The 20,417-nt window shown below is 61.6% G+C and overlaps 1 protein-coding gene across 4 annotated transcripts in view; it reads right to left on the reverse strand.

Annotated features, from left to right (window-relative positions):
• PHC2 (polyhomeotic homolog 2) overlaps positions 1-20,417 on the reverse strand; it is a 59,085-nt gene that overhangs the window by 20,179 nt on the left and 18,489 nt on the right. For 2 of the 4 annotated variants that reach the window (XM_059716289.1, XM_059716290.1), the window contains exons 2-6: positions 11,667-11,897; positions 5,299-5,457; positions 4,448-4,525; positions 3,311-3,481; positions 282-437 (exon numbers count right to left, since the gene is read on the reverse strand). In XM_059716289.1, the coding sequence (XP_059572272.1) occupies positions 282-437; positions 3,311-3,481; positions 4,448-4,525; positions 5,299-5,457; positions 11,667-11,810 (708 nt within the window). In that variant the 5' untranslated portion in view covers positions 11,811-11,897. Of the gene's footprint in view, positions 1-281; positions 438-3,310; positions 3,482-4,447; positions 4,526-5,298; positions 5,458-9,266; positions 9,381-11,666; positions 11,898-20,417 lie in introns of those variants that run through there. The other 2 variants (XM_059716291.1, XM_059716292.1) reach the window with 2 other exon arrangements.

Raw genomic sequence — 20,417 nt, forward strand, 5'->3', positions numbered from 1 at the left:
GCCAGTCAGACAGCCCTGGGCCAGCCCCTCCTGAGCACAGCTGGCTTGGGGCTAGCAGGTGAGAAGGGAAAGGTCCCTGGAGCTACTCAGCCCTCCCCAGGGCACCCGCCCCTTCTGCCCATCCCCGGCACCCACCCCAGCCCCTGCTCCCCCCAGTCACCGCCGGACGGGCCCTGGCGCCACCTGGCGGGAACACGGCGCGACAGCTCTGTGGGCACCCAGGCTTCTCCCCGGCTGCTCTGCTCGGCGGGTCTGGGCAGGAGGGCGAGGGGGTCTCTCACCTGAGCAGTGGTGGTGGATGGCTGGGAGGTGGGGGCTGCACCGCTCTCGGGCTGCACCGTGGCGACTGTGGCCGTAGGCGTGAAGATGAGCTGGGGGGATAAAGGAACAGCACGGCCTAGGCTCCTAGCTACTTGCACAAGGTTACTTTGCTGGGCCTGGAAATTACATGAAACGTGTTGCCTTTTATGTCACCCGCCGCTGGCTCAGGCCAAGAAAGCAAAGCGAGAAGGCCCCAGGGTGCCCAGGGCATGTTGGGACAGGAGGGAGGGGCGACAGTGAAGCAGGCGGGTGGCAGGAGGCACCAGAGACAAGCGAGTCTGTTGTGTGCTAAAGACAGAGCGTGCACTGCACAGGTGCATACATGTGGGACTGCGGGAAGCATGCAGGACTGGGTGTGCACACGCAAGAGATGGCAGCACAGGACCATGTGCACAGGTGTGCAGGCTGAGCGAGAGGGTGAGGGTGTAAAAGAAACAGAGCAATGCCATGTGAGACTCTGGCTCGGCAGGTGCCAGCGCGACCCTGCACAAGTGACAATTCAGTGTGGGGTGAGAGGGGCTCTGGCTGGCTGGATGGGGCCACTCCACTGCTGTCCATTCCCAACCTGTGAGCCAGTGGTTCTCCAGCGCGTGAACGCCTGCATGTGCTCCTGTCATACAAAGGCATGTGTGCAAGAGAGAGACAAAGACTCAGTGCATCACACTGCCTGCCACACAGACCGCATGTGCGTGCACATTTAGGCACGCATCACTGATCTGCATAAGAGATTGCTACACTTGTGCATGAATGCATGTGTCATGGCTGTGCATGCCTGGCCACAGAGAGGGTGGACGTGTATCTGGTGCCCCAGAGCTCACACGCTCGTCCCAACGCCCTCACCTGAGGAAACACATTGCCTTATTTTTAGAAGAAATTAAAAAGTGGCCGGTGCTGGAAAAAAGGCAGCGAGCCATGTCTGCTACCCAATCAGAATGGCTGCTGCCATCATTGCTCAATCAGAATGGTTACTGCCACATCTGTTACCCAATCAGAATAGCTGCTTCCATGTCAGCGAACCATTCAGAAGGGCTGCTGCCACCATTACCCAACCACAGCCACTGGGAACAGGGAGCGGCAGCCAGCCCCAGCAGCCCCAGTTCCCACCCCACTTGAGCCTGGATGGTGCCACGTGGCCTGGAGCAGCCCCTGGGCTCCAAGCGCCCCTTCCCCAGGCCAGGTCAGGTGGCGCTCAGCTCAGAGCCACACGTGAGCAGGGCTTTGGCAGCCAGGATACAGGGACCCTCAGCCACAGCTCGGCAGTGCACAGCTGGGGGCCCCGGCTCCAACACAGTCTCGTGGGGAGGCCAGGCAGGTGGGAGCTGGGGTGGACTGCTCCCTCCACCCTGAGCCCCCTGCATTCCCCTCCAGACCCGAGGCTCCCATGAAATCCTGCTGGGACTCGTGAGGCTGTAATGCAGGGCCAGCCTGTGCACTTGCAGCCAAGGCACACAAGCCAGGAGGCATTGCCTCTCACTGGCAGCAGCCACCAGCTTCCAGAGGGCCAGCGACTAAACCGCCCCAGCCTTCAGGACCCTGCCTCATCCTCCAGGCAGCAGGCCCACATACAGACCCGTGTCCTTCCAGGGACCATGGCACAATCCAGGCTCAGCCCCAGGCTTCCCACAGGCCCCAGCAGAAAGAGCAGAGGCCAGAAAGCAGAGCTCCCTCCCGGTGTCCCTGTGGGATGGGCCAAGTCCCAGCACCTCCCCCCTGTCCATCCCAGGCAGGCCTCCCCGGAGGGCCAGGAGCTCAGGCTAGGACGCTGGGGACTTGCTGCCAGGTGGCCCCAAAGGGAGGAAGTGCAGAGCAGCGTGGGTACAAGCACCGCGCGGTGGGGATGGGAAAGGGCGCGAGCACGGCCAGGCCACAGGCAAGCAGGGCATGCAGCACAAGCACAGCGAACCACGCTCCAAGGGCTGCTGTTAAAGAGACACCGGGTGCAGGGTGGCACAGGGACCTGGGGGGAGGAGGCTGCAGAACATCGGTGCCAGGAGCACACACTGCCAGCCGCTGCTGCATGCGGAGACTGGCCGAGGTGCGGGGAGAGGGCTGGCCTGGACGGGCACTGGGGCTGGTGCTGAGGAGCCCCCCCAGAGCTGTCAGCTCCCGGGGCTAGGGCCAGGTTCGAGGACAACACGGTGCCCCAGGGGGTAGGGTGGGTGCACGCGCAGCTCACCCAGCACCTGTGCGTGTTATGTCCAGCTCCAGGCGCACTTTGGCCTCGCTCTTCCCTTCGGCCTTGCTTGCTCCCTGGGCTGGATGGCGCCATTTCCTTCTCCCCCCATGCCTGGCACGAGGCCCATAGTACAGGCAGCTGCAGCTGGGGCCCAGCTCTGGGAGGCACAGGGGAGCTGTGCTTCCACAGCAGCAAGTCACCCGGGGTCCCCTGGGCCAACCATCCAGCTGTGGCACGCATCAGCCAGAGCACCTGGGTGCCAGGCCACCCAGCCACCCCGAGCCCCTGCAGCACAACCGAGCTCTGGGTACCTGGGCAGGTGCTGGGGAGTGTCAGGGTGCACAGGCAGCTCTGCGCAGGAGCAGGAATTCAGCTGGGGGAAGGGGGGGCTGGCCAAGGGCAGGATCTGTGCCAAAGCCATCAAACCATCACAGTGCTGCTCTGCGACCGTGGCAGCTGCATGGTGGGAGTGGCAGGGCCAGGCAGCAGCCGTGAGGGTCCCTGGTGCCCTCTGCCAGGCAGGAGTAGCACTGGTCCCAGCCACACAGGTGCTCACACCCTGCCCTCAGCTGGGGGCAGACAGGCACGGTGCCTCCAGGGTTGTGGGGAGGTGAATTCCAGTTCCAGAGACTCTCTCACATCCGGGCACCACTGGAGGTGCAGGGCCAAAACCCGTAATCCCTGAACTGGATTGGGGGGGGGCGTGTTTATGCTAAGAGGATGCCGGCAGGATCGGTGTCTCTTTAAAACCAAGCAGGGGAGGGGAGCCAGAGCCTGCACGTGGCACAATCCGCGCCCGCGGCTGACTCTTACCATCTGGGCCCGGAGGTACATCTGGGCCTGGCTGGCTGTCAGGGCTGGGGAGGCGGCATTGCCCAGGAGCACAGCCTGCTGGGTGATGCCCGAGGCGGCAGCGGCAGCAGAGTTTACGCTCTGAGCTCGGTTGATCAGCTGGGCAGCAGCCGGGGACGTGGCCAAGTTTATCTGGGGAGAAAAGGAGAAGCCGTGGGATGGGATGCACGGGGGTCACCCCACACTGGCCCAGACTCTCCCCTGCCCCTTGCCAGGCCCTCGTGTATGGCAGCACCAGTCTTGGGAGCAGCAGGGGCAGCAGGCAGGGCCCGGAGGGCTTGAGCAGGTCAGGAAGCCAGACCCCAACCCCAGGGCCCCTCGAAACAATCACTCCAAACCAGGACAAAAGGCCAAAGACCAGCAGACGCAGGCAATCCTGGCAGCCTGCAGAGCACAGGGCCTGGGGGGAAGCCAGGCAGGTCGGTCTGATAGGGACGCACCAGGCGTCCATTGGCTGCTGCCTGTGGCTGTACAGCCAGCGAAACAACCATTTTGTCATGACCAAGCTGCTGCCAACAAGAGCTCAGGGCTCTATGAAGGGCCAAAGGGGCAGCCAGCCCCCTAGGCCAGTCCTCAGTATCCCCCTGTCCCAGGGACCTGGAGGGAGAGCCAGCTCTCCAGCTCCAAGGCTCCCAGCCCAGCAGGCCACCAGGGCCCACAAACCGGAGCTGCTGGGAACCCGCTGGGGGCTCTGGAAGTTCACTGGAACGGAGTGGTTTCACTAACTGATGCTTGAACACATCAGCAACTTCAAGGAAAATTGCATCACTGGGTTTTTCTGCCCAGATGCTCCTGGCTGCGTAGGGCTGCCCAACAGGTCAGTACTGGGAGGAAGAAGGGGCTCACATCTCAGCCGCAGGGAGCCCACGTGGCGCTGGCTGGTTATGGGCACCCCATTTGGAGACCATGGGGTGCTAGGCTCATGTGGGTGTGTGCGAGGGGAGCCCTCAGGAGGGGCTGCGCACTTTCCACGTGGACGGTGTCTCCTGGCTTCACATCCCTGGGAACAGCTAGAGGAGCAGGCAGGACTGATGGAGGGAAGCAGGGCTGGCAGTGACTGGTCAGCGGAGAAGCACTGGCACCCAGTAGGCGACTTACCGTGGGCTGCTGCGATGGTGCCTGCTGGGAGGCATTGCTGCCGGACGAACCGCCCTGCCTGTTAGCAGCCAAACTCGCCTGCAAGGGAAAGCAGAAGGCATGTCAGCCCAGCCCGGACCCCAAGCCTGAATAGAGTACAGGGGACTCGGACACCCTCTCCTGTGCTCAGCCTGAAAAGCGCCACTCAGAGCTGCTGACAAGTCAGGTAAACGCATCCGGTCCCCACAGGAACCGCTCAGCTATGACCTTCCCTGGCCCCTGCGGTACCCCCAAATGCAGCCCCCATAGGCTAAGCTCAATGGCAGCAACGTGCACCTGAACCCGAGCACGCGCTCATCAGCCCTCCCAACACCCACGTTGCTCCAGGTCTCTGGATGCCCCCAGACGCAACCCTGCACTAGCGACTGCCGCTCTTGACCCAACCAGTTCCTCTCCACCTTGTCCCACAGCAAAGCAAAGCAAAACAAATGCTGAGTGCCACAGGTTTTCCTTGGAGACTTCCCAGAGGGCAGCTCCCGTTGCCTGGGGCGTCCCAGCTCAGCCTCCGACCCAGGATCCTGGTAGGGGAATGGATGAGGTGGGGAGGGGGATGGGGGGAGGAGAAAACAGAGCAGATGGACAGCTGTAGGCTTGGGGGAAGAGGGGCCTGTGCAGAAATGGACTGAGAGACAGACATCTGTCCCTCCTCCGTGCCTCTCACTGAAGCCAAGCTGGCCCCACCCCAGCGTAACAGCAGCCCACAGGACTGCACGGTGCAAGCAGCCGAAGATGGGCCTGGGTCCCAAGTTGATGATGTTCCACAAAGCCTGGCCCCGGTCCCGCGTGGCAGAGGTGACCCCCCCACCCCATACCTGCTGCACGGCGGCCAGGCTCTGGAGCTGGGCGCTGCTGAGGTGCTGCTGCTGAAGAGCCGCCGTCTGCAGCATGAGGTGCTGCTGCTGTGCTGCATACATCTGCTGCAGGTACTGCGCCGCGGTGTTGGGCTGCCGGTGCAGGGCCTGCTGGATCACCTGGCCAAGGGGACACAGGGAGAGGGCAGAGGCGTGAGGGTCTCACACGGCAGGGGCAGAGCAGGGCCCAGCCTGAATCCCCGGAGCGGGAGTGTGGGGAGGCTCCCAGGACAGAGCCGCAGCTCAAAGCTGATCTGGTCCTGCCTGGAAAGCCAGGAGCCTACGCTGAAAGCATTTCAGCTACCCACCCCCTCACTGGGGCTCTGCAAGGGGAAGGAAGGGGCCAGGTCAAAGGTTAACTGGGGGCAAAGAGGGCAGGGTGGTTTAATCTCCCACAAGTCTCTGCCAGAGGTTTTCAATCTGTTTTGGGGCTGTGCTGCCTAGAGTTCTCCCCCATCCATCACGGGCCAGCTCCCTGCCCCACTCAGATTCCTGCCTGGCTATCCATCACCTCCCAACAAAGCCAGCTGACATCTGTCCTCCAGCCATGCAGGCTGCATCAGACACAGGGGGCCCAGGGGCTGGGCTGGGCAGGAATGTGGAGAATCCGAGGTGAAGAACCGGGCCTGGGTCAAACAGCTTCAATAGTGGGAGCAGAACAACAGGAAGCATCTGGACGTGGCCTGGACAGTGCCGAAGGGTGGAAGCCAGCAGATCCCCCTACCCCAGGCAGCACTGACTGCAGCAATGGGAATGCAGCTCCCGGTCTCAGTGCCTGGGCGGTGCACCAGCCTGGGGAAGGGCTCAAAGGAGACGCCCCATCGAGACCTCTCCCAGGGACTTCACTTCCATCCGTTCTTTCTTGCTCGCTCCAAAGGCCAAGCACTTCTCAGTGCAGATCTAGCCACGTCTCACGGTAGGAACAACACTGCAGGGTACTGGAGGCCCCACCTAGTTCAGCCGCCTTCTTGGGGCAGATCGTGATTAAACCATCCCAGCCAAGGGGCCGTTTGACCTGCTTGTTAAATTTCCTAAGATTTCCTAGGTGCCTGTTCCAGTGTTTGCCAAATCTGCAGTCAGACAGTTCCTCATCTCCAACCTGGTCCCCTGCTGCAGCCTGCAGCTTTGCCCAAGGTCTGCAGCACAGCAAGGACATCCAGCACGGCCCTCCTTCCCTCCCGGGTTCCCTGCCACTGTGGGAGCAGTAGGCACAGCAGCTGGGACTGTGGCTGTGAGGACCCCTGGCTGCGACTGAAAGACGAACACAGAAGTGGGCCACAGCGACGCGGGAGACAGACAGCAGCACGGAGGAGCAGCGTAAGAAGCTGACAGCCAATGGGAACCACACCACAAGAAACCAGTACATATAAAGGACCAGCAAGAGCCTGTGTGGCAAGCTCAGAGATGAGACGGCCCAGAGCGAGCTACATCTAGCAAGGAACAAAAGACAAAGAGGTTCTAAAATACATCAGAAGTGAGAGGAAGGCCAAGGAAGTCCAGGCCCACTGCTTCCCAGGGAAAGACAGCAGCAGCAGCCGACTAGGGTCACTGCAGTATGGAAAGCCTCCTCCGCTTGAGTCTTCACAAGGAAGATGAATTGTGACCAGGTACTTAACAAAACTGACACAAGCAGAAGGCATGGAAGGAACAGCTTAAAGGAAATTCGGATGAGACAGATGGGTTAAGTCACCTGCCCTGGGCAAATTCATGCTGAGACCTAGTGAAAGCCACGCTGGAACTGCGGGCAGCAACGGAGCAGTGCTGGGCTGGAGAATGCCAAACAGCACCCGGCTTAAGGGGGAGGGAAAAGGAAGATGGGGGATTTACGGACCAGTCAGACCGACGCAAACACCTGGACCAGTCAATTTATACACCCCAGAGAGCAAGGTGATGAAAAACAAGCAGCAGGGATCTGCCCAGGATAACTTGTATTGAACCAATCTCATTCCCTCCCCAACAACACAGGCTGACTTAGTGAAGAGGGAAGCTGTGGCTGCGATCCATCCCGATGCTAGTCAGTCTTCAGAGACCGTCCCATGTGACAGCCTAATAAGAAACAAGGGAAATATGGTCTCGATGAAATTGCACTTGCTGAAAAACCGCTCTCAGAAAGCAGTTCACGATTTCCTGTCTGCCTGGGAAGGCATTTCAATTGGGGGGTGGTCCCAGCAGGGCCTGTCCTGGCTGCAGTTCAGTTCAATAGTCTCATTCTTTACTTGGGAGACAGAGCCGAGCGTGCCTGGAATATCCGCATGACACCACGAGCTGCCAGCACCCGTGAAGGTAGGATCGGAATTCAAAATGGTCTTCATAAATCGGAGAAACGTTCCCAAATCGAGGGGATGAAAGTCTTAGAGGCAAGGCAAAGCACGGCACTCAGGAAGAAGCAGCCAAGTGCCCCAGGACAAACTGGACAGCAATAGTACACCAGATGCAGGGGTCAGAGAATCACAGACAACGCAGGAGCCTGCTACAGAACAGGCAAGTCTCAGCATGGGATGAATTAACAGAACGGCCCCACGCGAGACAGCAGGGAGGAGGGAGGAATTGTTCCACTGCACTCAGCACTGGCGAGGCTCAGCCGGAGGACAGCATCTGATGTGGGGCACCGGAGAAGTGGGCAAACTGGAAAGTCTGGAGGAAAGACCCCCAGATGGAAAACAACCTATGAGGAAAGGCTGAAGGCACTGAGGTCCATCTGGAAAAACAATGGCTGGTTGTAGGGAGGTGACAAGCGGGGATGGGGACCAGTTGTCCCCCATTTCTGATGGGGGGAAGGGGAAAGGGACACAAAAAGATGTGCAGCGAAGCTGACTAGGTTGGCTCCTAGGAATGGCTCTTACCGCTGGCTCTACAGCCTGCCTCAGCTGTGGACTTTTCAAAAGCAGAGCAGAGGAGCATCTGTCCGGCCAGGCCAAGAGACCTGGTCCTGCCTGAGTGGAGGGGCATGGACTGGATGCACTGCAAGGACCTACGGCTCTGTAACTGCCCACAGGTGAGGTGGCGGCTTTGGTCCCAGTGAGCAGTGGGCCATCCAGTCCATCGTGAGCAGAGACCTGGCCAGCACTGAGGAATGGACAAGAAACAGTTTAGCCCAGAGGCCTCAAGCCCCGCGATGACCAGAAGTAAAGAAACTCTCAAGCAGCAACTGGGACCATCCTCTCTGTCCTACAGATGGGGAAACTGAGGCACGCACATGACTTGCCAAAGACAACAGGACAAGGCACTGATGGAGACAGGGGCAGGAGCCCACAGCCCTGGTCCCCGGTAGCCCTCTAGCCACCCGTCCAAAGCCCCCAGTACAGCTGTAGGTGGAGACTACAGACAGCTCAGCAAGGCTGGACGGAGCAAGCTGCCTGCATGGGATCGCAGCAGAAGCCAGATGCCCTGGAGCACAGCTCTGTGGAGCCCCTGGGCGCTTGGCACTATCCCAAGCCCAGGCCTCCGGTGCAGACTGGGAGCAGAGTTGGTGGCACACCGGCCGTATGACCTGGAGAGCTGAGGTCCTGTTGCAGCCAGCCATACTATCGCTGGCCCCACGGCCCGTCTGAGCAGTAGCTCCAGCTCCAGGTCTCTGCTCAGCAACCGCCCCCCTTGCAGGGAGATGCAACAAAGCTCATTCACTGGCCAAAATAAAGGGCTTATCAACACGCACCCCCCTTCCCGGCGCACTCAATCAGCGGCGCCAGGCTCAGCTCACCCAGGGCTCTGCGCCGTCAGCCCTCCGCGCTCTCCCCTTCGCACTGCACGGACGTCCAGCCCCCCAAGCCCCCGGTGGCCCCGCGCCCGGCTCCACCTGCCCCCCCTGTGCTGCGGGCGCCCTGCCTGGCACTGCTGCTCGTCCCCGAGCCCAGGCGCAGGGAGCGGGTCTCTGCCTGGCCTGCCCTGCCGCCTGCGGCGACCCAGGCGGGGCAGGGAGCGGTACTCACGGGCAGCGGGCGGCGGCGGGGCCCGCACGGGCTGCGCTCCGCAACAAAGGCGGCGGCGGCGGCGGGGCAAGCAGGGCGGCCCGTGCGATTGGCTGCAGGCAGGGCCGGGCCGGGCAGGGCAGGGCCGAGCCGGGGCGGCCGGACAAAGCACTGCCCCCGCCCCTGCCCGGTCCCGCGGGAGCCGCCCGCCCCTCCCCTCCGCGCGTGCGGACCCTGCCCGGCCCGGCCCTGCCGCGGGGTCCCCACGCTCACTGCGGCCAGGAGGCGCCCGGGCCAGGGCCAGGGGCGCGGCGCGGCCGCGGGCTCCAGGCTGTGCCGTGCCGTGCCGTGACACGCAGGGCCCAGCGGGGCTCATTCAACCCCAACACGGAGCGACATGAACAATCAACAGCTAGGCGCCGAGTTGGTCATTATTAGCGCTTCCTGCCCTTCTCCTGCCACCCCCGCCCCCCTGCCCCGCGCCCCGAGGGCGGCAGTGTCCTACAATACATCAAGGCGAGAGGACGGCCAAGGAAGTCCAGGCGGCGGAAGGCAACCCGAGGGCCGAGCCAGGAGAGCGGGTCATGCCCCAGGCATGCCAGGCGCCATGGGTGCAGGATCAGGCCCCACTGCAGGGCCCTCGGGAGCCCACACGAGACGTGGGGAGGCAGGGTCGGCCTTCCCCAGCGCAGGGCCCAAGGGCCGCAGCAGCCTGCCTGGGGAAAGGTCAGGTTCCAGCAGCCCCAAGCCGTGCCGGAGACCCCTGTGGGCAACATGCTGCCCGTGAGCACGGGCAAGGGGCCCTCAGCCCCGCGGCCCCTCCAGCCCTAGACACCGCAGCCCCGGAGCTCAGGCGCTGGGCTGGGTCCCGGCTGGCTCCCCCAGTGCCCAGTAGAGGGTGCTGCCTGCCCGTGCTCTGCCCGCGGCTGCACGTGCTGCCAGCCTGGGACTCCCTGCTCCAGGCTGCCAAGGCAGCAAAGCCCACAGGCATCTGGTGCTGGAACAGGAGGGGAGATGGGAACCCAGGGCTTGCATGTGTGGTGGGGTGTGCATGTGTGTGTCCAGGACAGGGGCGGGCACAGCAAGGGGCTCCAACAAAGGGAGCATGGGGGATCCTGAATGCATGTCCCACAGCACATCCTGTCAAGCGCCAACGCAACGTGGACCACGCGACCCCACTGGGTTGGAGCTCCTAGCACCAAGGTGCATCGCAGCAGCTGGCAGGGCCTCCTGGGTCACAGCACGACCCTATCGAGGATGCTGGACCAGGAAGGGCTGCCCACACCCCAGTCCAATCCCTGCTGTGTAATGCCTGGTGTAAAACCCGCAGGCTCTGTGTTGCCCCCCGCGCTTCCCCTGGGAGGTGGGCCAGCACCCGCTGCTCCCATAGTCACAAACCTCCCTCCGAATTCCAGCCTAACCTCATCCAAGGCTGTAAACCCATCTGCTCTCACGTCAGCACGGCCCTGAGGCTCCAGCGCCTCTTCCCCTTCTCCACTTCTCTACAGAGGTGTTCAGGGACAGCAGGCACAGCCCCTCACCCTTCCTTTGCAGGGTGAACGAGCCAGGCCCTTCTAGCCCCTTCCCCCTCCCCCACAGACAGGCTCCGTGCCCCAATTGTCCCACCAGCCTCCCCTGCAGCCGGATCACTGGGATCCTTGTTCTTGAACAGGGGCAGCCAGAGCTGGTCACTGTGCCCCAGAGGAGGCCTCAGACCATGGCACTGTCTCCCCATCTCTCCTGGCAATGCCCTCGTGACTGGCCTTGCTCCTGTCTGGACCATGCCAGTGTTTTGTGATCACCCCAAGATCAGCCAGCACACGCCACCACTCCTCTGCTGTTTCTCACTGATGCCTTCTCAGCTTAGCCCCTAAACACGTGACCTTGAATTCTGTCCTATTTAATCCTAATTCTATCCCATTTCTATCGGTGCCTTCCTCCTGCTTGGGAACCCCAGGGCCCCAGAGCCAGGGGCTCAAAGGTCACTGTGGGCAGACCATGTCCCATCACTTCTCACTCAGCACATCCCACCAGCCTCAAAGCTCCAGGGTGCGATGCAGAGTGGGTGTCCCCAGGGCTCGCAGCTCCTGCCCACACAACTGTATCTGTGCCCTTCTGGCACTAACAAACCGTCGCTACCTGCGCAGGTGCGTATCAGACACTGCAGGAGGGGCAGCCTGTGTCCGAGCCATGATGGGCTGAAGGGACGGGCGGGTGGAGGACCGCGGGAGCCTGCATCTGCTGCCTGGCAGAAGAGGGTCTCCAAGGATGGAAACGGAGTCCAAGGTGGCCTGGTACTTTCTGCCCTCCCCAGGACAGACTGCTACTCACACCGCAGGGCCCGCTGTGACCATCCAGTCCCTTGGCCACAAGCCTCAGAGCAGCAGGACCGGACTCCCACCATGGCCCACGGCCCCTTACCTGGACAGTCTGACGGTCTGGGATCCCACTGTACACGGAGATCTGGGGTCCCGGCTGGCGCCCGTTGCTGCTGCTGCTGGTTGTGGTGCTGGTGCTAGCTGAGCTGCTGGATGGAGGTGGTACCTGCAACTGTTCATTCTCCATGGTAACCACCCAGGGCACTGCCCAGGGCCAGGAGGAGGAGATGCTGAGGCCCAGATGGTGGGACAGGGGCCACCGGCCCGATTAGATCTGGGGAGACAGAGGTCAAAAGTCAGGCTGTGGCCGTCTAGGGTCTGGTTCCCTCACACCCCAGCTGTGACCCCCCACACTGGGCCCCTGCCCTCTCTGCCTGCCCACACCTGCGGACATGCTCCAAGTGAGTCTAGTGAGTCACCGCAGCGGGACTGAGAATGGAGCGAGCCAGCCGGGACTGGTGCAGCACTTCACCCGGGTGTGGGCAGACGTCCTGCAGTCCTGGTGTGTTCCTGGGAGCCTGGCAAGGCCCTGGAGGCACTTGCTTCCCTTGCTCTGCGATTCAGGCAGGCAAGAGGGAGTCAAGTCCCCCCATGCCTGATCCAGAGCGGGACTTGGGCAAGGATGCACAGCTCCCGAGGGAACCGTGGCCGACGGGATGCTAGCCACATAGGGCCAGTCTGCTCTGCCTCCCCGCTGGTTCTTCACAGGTGAAGTGCCCCGGGAGGAGTGAGCCCAGCTCCAGCCCTATAATGGGGCACTCCCCGTGACCCCTGTGCCAGTCCTTGCTCCCATTACTGCTTATTTATTTCTAGTTAAGTGGCAGGGTGGAGCCCCCACCCCAAGCAGCCTACTGGCACAAGTAGGGCTTTGAACTCATGTCTGCCAGGAGCGCCCTGACCAGCAGGATGTGGCAGGCGGTAGCAGCCCCCTGCTCTGGCACTAACAAGCTGCCTAGAAACAAAGCCAGAAAAAGCATTTGTTTTAGGCAAGTGCAAGGCTTTGCTCAGCCCGAAGCTGCCTCAGAGTTGGCAGCAGGCCGCACTGCGAGGATGCCCTTCCCGCGGTTGCAGACAGCTCAGGACCCAAGCTGCTCTTGGCTTGGCCAGGCCCAGCACCCAGGCTCCCAGCCCCCCCACGGTGCCTCTGGAGCCTGCATCAGCAGGATTCGACTGTCCCGCCTCTCCTCTCCTCTCCTCTGGGTGGCTTGTCTAGGCACAAACTTGTGAGGCTGCTACAGTGCAGGAACAAGTGACTTCGGCACAAGGCATGCAGGGTCCCAACTGCCGGGCTCCAGAGCAGAGGGCTCCGGTTCCAGCTTCCCCCCAGCAGCAGGGGCCAGGGACACTTTCTAAACCAGAACGGAGGCAGAGACATCCCCCGACCCCAGAAGCAGGGGTTCCAGTGAGCTTTTGCGAGGCTCACCATAACACAGAGGAGAGGGTTGAGGACTCTGCCAGTCCCGGCCTCAGGAATGAAGGCAGCTGGAGGCCGTCTCTTTAACCAGGGATTCAATTACTGTTTGCATCCAGCTCCTGCCAGGGCTGGGAATTGATCCGATTGAACCCTTCTTCCCAGCAAGCTGAGGGAAACCACTTCATCACCCACATCCGGCCAGGCCAAGGCCAAATCAGCCACCTCGGGGGACGGGCTGGGGCAAGCGGAGACCAGCTCTTCCCTAGCTCTCCAACCACCAAGGACTTCCCAAGCAGCCAGGAGCAGCCTCTGCCTCCCAAAGCAATGCACCTCCCGCCCCACCGAGCAGACAGGGCTGAGCGACCCAGAGTAGGGAGATCCCACCCAGACTGACACTGCTTTCGTGCCTCATGGGCTGTCCAGGCCACTCAGTACAGCTCTGCAAACCTCTCACCAGAAAACAAGCGAGCTTCTGGGGAAACCTCCACAGCCTCATCCTACAGCAAGGCACAAAACAGCACCGTCTCCCTGCGGCGGGACGGCTTGCCCATGTTGAGGGGTTTCTGCCAAGGGCACTCGTGCCAGCAACAGGTAAAACATTGTGTGGAAGTGGCTCTACATTCTCATTGCAGAGCCCGAGGGTGAAGAACAGGCCTTGCCGACAGCTATCATGAGGCAGGCGTGAGCACGGTACAGGATGTCCCCAGCAGGCCCCGGCCAGCTAGGGCATGAGCAGTGTGGGGGCAAGCCCCCACCAGCACCTGGGTAACATCATGCACCCTGCACAAACTGCCCTGGGTCACGGCTGCAGCAGGTTCGCTGGCATCCTGCAGTCTTGTCCAGCCCCTGCTGACCAGGGAAGGACAGCTACAGGCTGGGTCCTGGGCCTCAGTCCTCCGGCTCCTTTCACCCGTGTCTCTTCTCCTGTCAGTGCCTGTCCTAAAGGCAGCCGCCTGCAGGTTCCAAACCAGCTGGGCCGCAGGGGCCACGGCATGTCCTCACTGCCCAGCGGGGATCACAGCTTGCAATGTCGGGCACCCAAGCGGCCGGGCCAGAAGCTGGCTCTGCTGCTGCCCACACCTGACGCAGAGGGTTCTTGGCCCCACCAAACTGGCCAGACCTGTCCTGCTGGCCCCGGTTGGGCTCCTTTGTCTCAGATCCTCTCCGATTTCGGAGAAAACAAACCACGGTTTCATACCCAGCAAGAGTTGTGCGAGTAATGCCAGGGGCATTATGCTTCCTGCCCTCGCAGTACCCCACTGCAGACATCAGTTGCCTCACACCCATGCACCCAGAACTGCACCACCCTGGTGCATCGAGCTCAGCAGCATCTACACCCCTCTCCTGCCCTCACCCTCCAGGTAACGCACCTCAGACATGCTCCAGAGCCCTTCTCATCTCTCAGCTGCCCCCCCTCCCTAACACGGCCACCCTGGGGCTGGCTCTGACACTTCCTTGGGCAAGCTCCCCTCAGCTCAGGGTACACGGTAGCTCCAAGCTGTATTTCTGCTGGGTCCCAGCCTCCTTCTCCACCCCAAGCCCAATGTCCATTGGAGTGACCTGCCACCACCCCACCGTAGCACTGCAGAAGCATAGGGGTGGCCTGAATGGGCTGCAGCCAAGACTCCTGCCCTGTTGCTCCCCCTCCCCTCCTCCTGCTCCATGGCTCGCACAAGCTTCCTCCCTGCGCTCAGATCTCAGAGCCAGGCTCTCAGGAGCCTCATTAGTGGCTCCTTTTCCCTTTGCTGGAACAGACGCATTCTGCGCTGGGCTGCCCGGTCCCCAGATCCCTGCTGAGCATGGCTGGAACAGGAGCCAGTGCCTCTGCCCCGTGGCTGGGGCCATCCAGGCTTTTATGGGCTGAAGAAGACAAATGCTGTCGCTGTGTTTTATGGACTGTCCTGCGGTGCTGCAAGCTGAAGCAGCCGACAAGAAGGAGCTCCTGGCTGGAGAGCTGCATCCTCCTGCCAAGGGGCATCTGCACTGCGGCTGCGCAGACAAAGGCAGGCCTCCTGGCTGATCGGTGACTGGGCTGTGGATCTGCAGGCCTGGCAGCCCTTGCTCTGCACCGTGCAGCTCCCAACTGCCTGTCGGCCCCAGAGCTCCTTTCACCGAGTGGGGCAGGCAGCCTCTGGCCCGGTCATCTTCGCAAGGCAGGGCAGAGCAGAGCTCTCTGAGTGACCACCAGGGTCCCTCCCAGCACCTGCTGCATTAGCAGAGGCCCCAGGGAGGACAGTGCTGCCAACGCACCAGGCATCCATGGGCCAGGCTGCCCAGGAACCTGCTGGCGCAAACCATGCCCATGCAGCTCCAAATGCCTGCAGCTCTGCAATCCCTGGGCCTGGTCCACATGCTCCTGCACAGCGATGCTGCAGGTCCCTGGCCATTCCCCACCCTCATTGAGGGTAAGCCTGGAGCAGGGCTCATGCAGGTGCCACCCGCGGAGGGCATGGAGCTTTGCTAAGGCAGGGAAATCCCTCTCAGTTTGCTTTCTCAGTCTGTGATCTGGAGAAGAGGGGTGACTCTGCAGCCAAATGCCAACCATGTGCTCTAGTGCCTGAATCACACAGGTGTCAACATGGAGCAGCCGTGGCGTGGCGCACCTTGCCCCGAGCTGGGGAAGCAGTCCAGGACTGGCCCAGGTCCCAGGGCCCACAAGGTGCTGGTGAAACTCACCCTGCTTCTGCTTGCTCACTGGCTCCTTCTCATAGTGGCGGTGACAAAGAAGCGCCAACAACCCCACTGCAGCCATGACCCAGGGCACACCGGATGGCACGAAGAGCACCTGAACCCACCCCAGGCACAGCCAGGGACAAGGGCCATCTGTCCTGCAACTGCCCTCAGAGATTCTCTCCTCTGCCCGGGGGGCGGGCGCTGCTGGAGCCGTGCTGCTGGGGTCCAGGAGCCACATACGGCCCAGATGCACAAGCCAGGCCCCATCTTGTTGGTGTTTTTGGTCGCGGATCGCCCTGGCTCTCTGCACCCAGCAGCATCCACTCCATGGTCCCAGACACCCACTTCCCCACGTGGCTTCCCCAGGCTGTCCCCACCTCCCGGAGGACAGCCTCACCCCCTCATTTGGCTTCCCATGCCCCCGGCCCCAGGGCTACAATCTCTTGGCATGACAGGAGCCCAGGCCATAGCGTGTCCCAGGGGCCACACTCACCAGAGTCCGCGCTGCCTCCGCCTGCGCCCGCCCGGCTCTCCCCCTCTCCTCGAGCCTCCAGGCAGGCCGCCAGCACTGTCAGGCTCCTCCCCGAGCAGGGGGCACAGGCCTGCTGCCTTCCTTAAACAAACACACTTCAAAGGCAGCTGGGGTCTGTGCCCCCCTCACTCTGAACAGCTTCCTGGTGGGGCTGGAGGGGGAGCAGAGCGAGACTGCGGCCTGTTTCTGGGCCAGAGGCTGACCAGCAATAACATTTGCATTTCTTACTGCCAGGAAGCCCAACAAGAGGGTCTGGGATGGGCCCACACAGCACCTGGATAATGGCACCAGATTCAAGTCCCTGGCCTGGAGGAAAGCTCTTCCCTCCGCTCATGCCAGGGGCCAGGGCATCTGGTTGCATTTTATGTCTGCACAGATGAGAGTTCAAGTGCTGGTGGCAGCTCCGTTCCCAGCTCCCCGTGGGCTGCTGCCCAAGGGGCACAGCCACAAGGCAGACGGGGCCTCATCCGCAGCCGGGGCAGGACATGAGGTCTGCCCCAAGGCAACTCCCGTGTGGTGCACACCCCATCTAGTCAGCAAGGCAGGAGCCAACAGGGCAGGGCAAACCAGGGCTGACTCCAGCCCCATGAAGAGGCAAAGCAGATGCCCTGCTCCTGCAAACCCTCCCCGATGCTGCCCCACAACATGGGAACAGCAGCAAGGACCACAGGTCTGGGGGTGCCTCCAGGGTCCAGCCGAGTCCATCTCCTCTGGGGACCACCCCTTGCCAGGCTGCTTCTTTGCAGCCTCACACCAGCAGCGCAAGGCAAGGGGCTGCAGCGGTGAGAGCTTGTGTTCTGGATAAGAGCTCCCAGGTTCAGTCCTGCCCGTGGCTCAGCACCACCCCAGGCCTTTCACATGCAAGGGGGACGTGCAGACCCTGCTTTCAGGGCCTGGCAGGGTGCTCAGCAGCCCATGCACGGAGTGAGGCATACACTCCTCTCCCTGCCACTGCAGGAGGAAGCAACAAGGACATGGCTTGCCCAGCCCACAGCCACACACACAGCACCCGCACTGCAGGGATCAGCACACAGGCTCCCCGCAGCATCCTCAGACCGCACTCCCCACCTGCCATGGGCTGGCTGCTCCCCAGCGTGGGGCTGTGTAGGGCAGAGGTGCCCAGGACAGGACTAGGTTGCAATTCAGTCAAGTCGCAGGGCAGGGCAGTGCCTGGAGCCACGGGGCTGGTGTGGGCCCCACAGCAGCACGGCACTCCTGCATTAGGACCAGACATGACCTGACCCCGAGGGAAGGACAAGGAGGGTAACTTGAAAGGAAAACCACCCACAAGTGCTGGCCGCTACCCGCTGGCAGTCAGGAAGCTGCTCAGTGACAGACGGAGCCTGGCTTATGTCTCACGCAGATGGGGAAGAGACGCAGACAGAGGCACATGCTGTGCTTTCCCCAGCACGCTCAGCCCAGGCACAATCTCCATGCTCAGAGAACGACATACACCCACAGCCACAACTTGTCACAACTGCCCGTGGACACAAATGCATGCACACAAATGCCACACAGGCACTCATGCACAGGCCTATCCCCACCACACGCACATGGAGACCCCCCAGTCCCCAAGCGCGCACACACATGTACATGGACTGCCCGTCCCTCTATGTGCACAAGCGTGCAGAAAAGCTCCCACACATGCGCACAGCATACATGCCAAAAGCTATTTGGTCTGGCTGGGCTTGGCGGCAGCCTTGTTTGATGGGTGCCTTAGCCACGGTCACCTCCTGCAGGAAACCGGATCCTAACTGCCTCAACGCCAGCATCTGGCTCAAGCTGAGCTCTGCGGCAGTCACTCCCCAAAGGGTGCTGTGTGTGAGGGGGCAGCACTGCAGGGCTCCTGATGGCATTCATTTCATAGTTGGTAGGGTTGGAAGAGACCTGAGTGGATCATCAAGTCCAACCCCGCACCCTGGGCAGGAAAGAGTACTGGGGTCAAACAACCCCGGCTGGACTCCACAGCATGCAGCGGCCTGCGGGTGCCTCATAACCCACCGCCTTTGTGCTTGGAGGTGCTGTGAGCCCCCTGGAAAGCCTCCCCTGCTCAAGACCAGGGTTTCAAGGATGGCTCCAGCCAGGCCTCACTGCTCAACCCCCATAGACCTCAGTCCAAGGCAGCAGTAACAAAAAGGCAGAAGTGGGATGTGCAGAGCCCCCGGCATCTGGTTCCCAGAGCCAGCCGCTTCCGCCTGCACTGCGAGTGTCTATAGATCACAGCGCCGGAGACAGCAGAAAGTGACACACTGGCACAGACACCCTCCTCTCGGCCCAAAACAAATGCCCTGCAGGACAGAAAGGAAAGGAAGCGGCAGGAGTGAGTGGGTGGGCTGGCACAGGGGAAAGGGGCACCCCCAAAGCATGATGTGGCAGTGGGCAATTCTGGAGTGAGGGGGACGCAGAGCCCCTGGAAGAGGAAGAATGGGGGCTTGGATGTAGGAAAGAGGAAGGAATTGGGGCAGGGCACAGCACCGAGCGTGGAGGGAGAAGGGGGGTAGAGGCCCGCAACATGCCTGGTATGAGGGACAACATGGAAGGGCTACAGGAAATCCCTAAATTAAGACTGAGAGGCACCCAGAGGCTTGGCAAGGGATGCAGGAAGCCTGGCAGCGGCACAACCACCTCTGTCTGCAGGAGCTCCGAGGCTGGGAGCCCCGAGTACGAATCATGCACAGGTCTCTGCAGGCAGAGGGGCAGGTGCAGCTGCAGGGGTGCAACAGGCAGCTCCCTCCCACGTGCCCTGGGAGGCAAAGCTGCAACTACGGCTCTTGGCTACATCAGAGAGGTGGGGGCAGCCCAAGGAGGGCCAGGGCCCAGAAGCAAAGAGGGTCAGAGCAGAATTTGGAGGCAGGAGGGGGACTGGTCAAGGAAGTTAAGCTAAGACCAGCTGTGAGGCAGGCCAAGGGGTTGTCATACTGGGCACAGGGCATCCACTTTGGGGCACGTGCTGGGAGTCACGGGGCCTTCCCTGCTCGCACTGGCACTACAACACAGCTGGATGTATCCAGCTAACTGGGCTCCTTGCCCTGTGGCTCCTCTGGGGAGGCTGCCCCAGGTCATCCCCGAGGGGGAGGAACCTTTTACTTCCCAGCCTAAACGCGCACATGGACAGACTGGACTCACTGGCTCTTGGGCCAACGTGTCCTTTAGCTCACGCAGGTGCTCCCCATCCCTCCACTTCCTCCTCTGCTGCAGTTGTATCCCCGCCAGCCTGCCTTTGACTAGGCCAGGCAAGCCAGGCAGAAACTGTCTGTGCAAACAGCCCTCCTCTGCCCCTGCTCCCAAAGTGCAAGGAGTGGTGGCACTGTGACAGCACAGGTGGGAACGGATGACACCCAGCCCCAGGACCCGACAGGAACGGCACTGAACTGCTCCCAGGGGACTTAGGCCTCTGCCCACGCACCCGCGGGGATAGTGTGTTCTGGTACAACGGGGCTCGCTGTTTGGTCCCGAGGCACGCTGGGGCGCCTGGACCACAGGCCACTGTGCTTGGTGCTTGTGGGGTTTCTAGGCATCTGAGACGTCGCCGGGCTCAGGGGGCAGCCTGCCATTGAGGGGTAGCAGAACCTCAGCTCCCATCCATTTCACCAGGTGCACATACCCCGCCACTACAGCCCTGGCACCAACCACCCAGCCAGGCCAGAGATGCTCCCGTCCTTTCCGTGTCCTTTGCTGTGGGACTGCCCTACAGGGGGTGGAGCTGGCCCGATCGCACGGCGGGTAGAGGGCACGATGGCAGCTGTGGCAAACAACCCCTTTTGATCCCACTTTCTCCCCCTGCTCACCTTACTGTAAAGCTCTGTCATCCGTAGCTCATCCCCTCGCCACACAAAGACCCCCCTCAGATGGGCTAATTCATTCCCCATTCAAATTAAGCGAACAGCTTTTAAATTTAAACAGAATTAAAAAGCCAACTGGAACCTTAATGGGAATATTAGATTAGAAGAGCCAGGAGCCCGAGCGGGGGAAAGTCAGCCAGAGTTATTGCTGAGTGATCTCCAAAGAGGCCTTCATGGAACGGAGCCAGAGCGGAGGGGCTGACCCCAGCAGGGGTAATCAATCTGACAGGCCACGCACACTATGCAAAAAGCAATTAATGCACCCATCTCTGCCACAGGCACAGCTGAGCAGCTACATGAGCTGCTGATTACGGCAAATTATTGCACCCGCTG

Source organism: Alligator mississippiensis, chromosome 13 (assembly GCF_030867095.1).
Source record: "Alligator mississippiensis isolate rAllMis1 chromosome 13, rAllMis1, whole genome shotgun sequence".
In the NCBI taxonomy this organism is placed as follows: domain Eukaryota; kingdom Metazoa; phylum Chordata; order Crocodylia; family Alligatoridae; genus Alligator; species Alligator mississippiensis.